The sequence below is a fragment of the Ctenocephalides felis genome, unplaced genomic scaffold (assembly GCF_003426905.1).
Source record: "Ctenocephalides felis isolate EL2017-DRISC unplaced genomic scaffold, ASM342690v1 CF-g0.4_SCAFFOLD_01604, whole genome shotgun sequence".
NCBI classification, from domain to species: Eukaryota; Metazoa; Arthropoda; class Insecta; order Siphonaptera; family Pulicidae; genus Ctenocephalides; species Ctenocephalides felis.
The window spans coordinates 19567121-19573120 of NW_020537758.1; the positions used below are offsets into that span (position 1 = coordinate 19567121).

A 6000-nucleotide genomic window follows, 5' to 3' on the forward strand; every position below is an offset into this window, starting at 1 on the left:
GATTCACAGTATTTTCAATAGTTATTTTAAAATATTTAAAATAATTGTTATTACTCACTCACTACTTATATTAAATCATCATACTACGGATATTATTTTCATATAAATTCTATTCTTTGCTCTCTTATTTATTTAAATTTATTTATTTACTAGCTGTTAACTAGTAATATAAAATAAATACTACTAGTAATAAACTAATAATAAAAAAAAATACTCACTAACAAATTTTTATTGATGTTTTTTTGGGAGTACGGCAAGTACGGGATGTACGGGAAGTTCCAGCAATTTACCATGAATCACTAGTTTTAAATATTTCAATTACCTTGGGAAATTGTCTACCGCCTCTCCTTCTATAAGACGCAACAAGCATTCATATTGTTGAGAAAACTCAAACCACTCCCGTGGGCATTGTATGAATATAATATAATACGTATCAGAGGAGAAGAAGAGAGGTCCTTCTGTGTTCCGCGCGACAATGAAAAGGTCCTTTTGAGAGGGTCCTTATTCACGCATTCAGTTTACATACTTGTTCAATATTTATACAATATTTACGCTTTCGGTTGCACGCCGGTTTAGGTTTTTAGATCCGCTTCGAAGGGCAATTCCACATACGACTTCCGTGCATTATTTCAATTTCGACGATAACATCTGCGAGTCATGTTTGGAAAACGTATTATGTGGTAGTTAAGAATGAATTTTGCGAATTCAAGTTTAAGAGATGTAGGAATAGTCCTTCACGAAATGTAAAGGAGGCTCGAGAACTGATCGATTAGTTATTTTTATTTTGACGGTGAATGCATTAAATATAGGGTGTCCCAGAACTCAACGTTAAGACAACACGGGCTCATAGTATTGATCACAATTATCATGAAACACATTATGAAAAAATATCTCACAAAGTATTTTAGGGACAACCTAGAACTTCGGTAAAATGGTAACCATTTTTCGGTTCTACTTTGGTCAAAACATTACATATTGTCATCATAATAACTAATTTTTTTTTTGAATTTTAAAAACTGGTTGCAATCTCAAGAAGTTAAAAAAAAAGTTTATGTGGTTAATTCTCATGTTTTCTTTAGATTTGAATCCGCAATGGAAAACCACATTTCTAACACGACAGCCGAGAATGGTGATACAATTATTCCAAGTTTTCAAGAATTAAAACTATCGTAGAACTATGAATTAAAATTTTCAAAATTGGTCAACTTTGAGAATCCTCTCTTTTAAAAAAAATTACAAATTTGTATTGACAATTTTCATCCAAAGTTGGCGCAAAACAAAATTTTAGAATGGAAAAACACAAGATAGTATTATAACAAAGAAAAAAATCGAGTAAAAATGAAAAAAAAAATCAAATTTGCAAATACCGACATACTCTTTCTTGCATTGTAATAAATGTTTTTTAGTTAGTTCTTTCCATCTTCTATACGGTTTATCTTGACTTCACTGACTTTTCTCACACCCTGTTATATCAGTTTCTTAATTAAATTGCAAAAACAATTAATAATTTGCGTAAAGTATATACTTTTTTGGATAACGAATTAAAATTTATATAACAGCTCTTGGACATTTTATTTAGTTACGATGCGAAGTTATTCATTTAGAAAAAAATCCATTATAAACAAAAAATACTGTATCATCCAAATCAATTCTACATACATTCTTACTGACTTCTCACACATTCTTAGACATAAAAGAATAAAAATCATACCAAAGACCCAATAATTTTAATTCAGTAATATGTTAATTTATTAGTAATTAATTACTTTTTAAGTTCTACTTGGTATAGTGTGAGGCAGGGCAAAAAGCTCCAATTTGATCGATTATATTGTGAAAACCAAACCGTTTTGGTTTTATAAAATGCATAATTCGATGTTGATGAAACTTGACATACATTGTTACTACTCTTTACCAAATATTTGACAAAAATTTAAAGTTGGAACATTCAATAGTTTTTGGGATATGCGAGGTTGATGGGTGGCTGACTCCGCTCTCAATACTAGTATTGAAACAGTGTGTACGTTTTCAAAAATACATAATTCGATTTTGATGAAACTTGACATACATTATACCTACACTTTACTAAATATTTGATAAAAATTTAAAGTTGGAACATTCACTAGTTTTTGGGATATGCGAGGTTGATGGGTGGCTGGCTCCGCTCTCAATACTAGTATTGAAACAGTGTGTACGTTTTCAAAAATGCATAATTTGATTTTGATGAAACTTGATGTACATTGTTACTACACTTTACTCAATATCTGACAAAAATTCAAAGTTGGGACATTCAAGAGTTTTTGGGATATGCGTGATTGATGGGTGGCTGGCTCCGCTCTCAATACTAGTATTGAAACAGATTGAAAATAAAAAAGCTTGATAATAAAAAAGCTCAAAAAATACTTTCTTTGTGATTATTAAAGTAAATAAATGCGTCATCAATTCTTGTAGTCATTTTTTAAACTTCTTTTTTGTAATTTGTCATTTTGTAATTTTTTTTCCTTTACTAAACAACAATTTCCTTACCAGGTGAAAAACCGTTCAAATGCGAGCACTCCGGCTGTGACCGTCGCTTTGCCAACTCATCCGACCGCAAAAAGCACTCGCACGTCCACACGTCGGACAAGCCGTACAATTGTCGTGTCGGAGGCTGCGACAAGAGCTATACACATCCTAGTTCCTTAAGGAAACACATGAAAGTACATGGCATGAGCAATTGTTGCCCCGATGGAACCACAAACGGCACAGGCGCCGGCTCTGGAAACAACCGAACTGGTAAGTTTATGATTATAAATATATGCCTTATGTTGTTTCAAGGGCCAATTCTGCGATAGAATAGAAATTTTATGGTAATGCTAAGTTATGGTATGATCGGCAGTAATTATTAACTTCCCGAAGGAGAAATTTATGTTTTCATCAAAAAATCCGATTCGCTAATTTTATGTTTTCTCGACGTTTCAAGCCATTCTGAATCGAATAAGATCAAATTTGGAAAAAAGTATGTGTGTGTGTGTGCGTGTGCACCAACAGATTTTTTGCCGTAAATCGCCGTTTTCTCAAAAACGGCTGGACCGATTTCAAAAATTTAAAAGCCATTTGTTGCATCTCGATGAGGACTATTGTTTGTCAGTTTTGTGCGACGATCGGCCAAGCCGTTTCTTTGTAAATAGCAGAGAAGTGAAAAATTTTTTGTCCACGTTTTCCAATTCTGAATCGATTTTGAAAATTCAAAAATCGTTCGAAAGATATTGGTTGGGAATCGACCTGATTAGTTTTTGGTAGAGATAGGCCGGGCCGTTTTCTTGTAATAAAGTTAAAAAAAAAAAATGGACGATTTTTATGATTATTTTTTTGACTGTAGATACCATAGTCTTCTAGATCATACTAAAATATTACGGCCCTACGACAACTGGTTCAGCTTTAAAAATTCGTCCAAGTTTGCCAAAATTGGTATCGTTTTTTTGGCATTTGTCAAAATTAGACCTTTGATCGACGTTTTCTCAAAAACGCCTGAACCGATTTTAGAAATTTAAAAGCCATTTGATGTATTTCGGTGAGGACTATCGTTTGTCAGTTTTGTATGACGATCTGCCAAGCCGTTTCTTTGCAATTTGAAAAAAAGTGTTAAACTTTTCGTCCACATTTAAGCTCATCCTACCGAACCGATTTTAAAAAATCAAAAACTGTTCAAAAGATATTAGTTGGGAATAGTTTTAGATGAAAATCTACCGAGTCGTTTTCTTGTAATTATCTATTGAAAAAAAATTTAAGCCGATTTTTATGGATTTTTTTTAGCGATATATACCATGGTCTTATGAAACTTACTGAAATATTACGGCCTTACGATAAATAGTTTGATTTTAAAAATTCATCAAAATTTGAGAAAATGAGTAGTTCTTTTGACATTTGTTAAAATTAAAATTAGACTATTTACTTGGTATAATGATAAAGTACTTGGTCTTGAACATAATAAACCATTAAAGTCCTGGAAACTGGTTCAATTATAAAAATTATTGATTTTTGAAAATTTGCTTTAAGAGAATACCTACTCCGAGTTAACGTATTCGTTCGTTCATTTTCAATTATGTGTATTAAATCCACTCGAAGTACTTTTAATCACTCATAAATAAATATATTTCTAATTGATTAAGTCGATTATTCACACATATCGGGAAGTTCATGTAACTTGCCTCAAGGCTAAATACCAAACCAACTAGTTTATGTTTCCATTACACTTCTGAATTTTTTTTTTGATAGGGATCGTTCAAGTATTACGTAAGCAGATTTATTACAATTATTTACCCCCCCCCCCCCCTTTGTCATCAAAAGTAAGTAAATTTCTTACCAAAAATAAGCAAAACAAGCAAATCAATAACCCCCCCCCCCGCCTCCCTGTAGTGCTTACGTAATACTTGAACGGCCCCATAGCATTTTTTTATTATTTCCACAACTAAATTTTAATGTTATTCTTTTAGGTTACGATAGCGAAGGTGAAGATTCCACGTCCTCCGTGGGATCCTTATCAGGACACCAGACCAGCAGCCACATTGCCGGTCATCAGCCTCAAGCTCAGCCAACCACCAACCACATCCATTTGAACAATCAGAAGAACATAAGTCCTCCTCTGGCAAGACAATGTTCCCCACTAGTCACAGTGAACAACCAAAAGAGCGAATGGTACACACATGAGCCATCTCTTGGCAATCACCACGCATTTGACCACCATTTCAACCATCATTTGAGCCCGCTGAATCATCATTTGAATCTTAATCATCATCATTTGATGATGAACCATCACCACACAGGTGCCGCAACGGCATATTGACATTAGTGAATAGAGGTGATTTTAGTGTAAATATTGTAAAAAGTAGGATAACAATTTCTCTGTATCACTTGAAGCTATTGATTTTAATTAGAACAGTTTTAAGCATTTTATAAACATCGAAGAAGACATTCAGAGACGGAATTAGTAACTGGAAATTAATATAGGTATATTTTTAAATATGATTTTATTAAGCAATATATAATACTTTTTTCTGCTTGCAAATTCTCTAATTGCCGATTCACATTTTTCATTATTCTTCTCTCCAAATATATATATTTTTAAATATATTGTATATAGGTATATATAAATTAATTATAAGTAAAAATAAAATTTATAATGAACTGAATAGACAAAAATCAGATAAATTATCTGAGATAACAATTATGTTATTTTGTAATGTGATATATCGTTCGACTTATAATTATAATTTAAATAAGACTGTCATATATGATAATTTTGCTTGATTGTAAAAAATTCTGTAAGCGATCTCAAATATTAATTGATGTTAAAATTTAAAAAATGTTGTGAAATGGTCTTTACAATTGTACCTACGCTTATTTATGCGTTTGCAAGATATCCTGGATTTTATGAAGGAATTATGGTATGAGATTTTTTCCTCATCTCAAAAATATCTAATTATATTCCTATCAATATTGAAACAGTAATTAAATCAAATGCTTACATTAAAAATATTTGAATCTCACACGGTATGCTCTAATTATATTCACCAATAGAAAATATATACTGACTATTGGAAAAATATAATATAATGCATATAGCGTTACTATTATGAAATATTTGAATGTATTATTTTAGGCTAAAATGATTATATTTTGTTACGAGATGCTAAAATAATGTATTTAATTTATTTTCTAAGACAATTTATGATCTTACAATAGTATGTTGAGTTAAAAAAATGAGTTAACTATCAATGATTATGTTTAACAGTATATAATGCTATAGAGCAAATCGATACACTTTAATTTTGTATTTTAATATGTACATACATTGCAGCTTCTTATGTTTACGTACGATTTTAAACAATTTTTTTTCATTTGTAACTTTTAAATAATATAAGCAATTATATGAATTATAATTTTTAAGTTGATCATATAAATAATTCTCAATAACTCAAAATACTCAATAACATTGTTAATGAAAACAATACATTTTACCGT

General features: G+C 31.1%; 1 protein-coding gene across 1 annotated transcript in view; it reads left to right on the plus strand.

The window, feature by feature from the left end:
* Positions 1–4943, plus strand: part of LOC113372193 (pair-rule protein odd-paired-like) — a 30331-nt gene extending 25388 nt beyond the window's left edge. Inside the window, exons 3-4 of the mRNA XM_026612518.1 lie at positions 2527–2772; positions 4473–4943. Coding sequence (XP_026468303.1) covers positions 2527–2772; positions 4473–4822 — 596 coding nt within the window. The 3' untranslated portion in view covers positions 4823–4943. The remainder of the gene's footprint in view (positions 1–2526; positions 2773–4472) is intronic.
* Positions 4944–6000: the final 1057 nt, after the last annotated feature.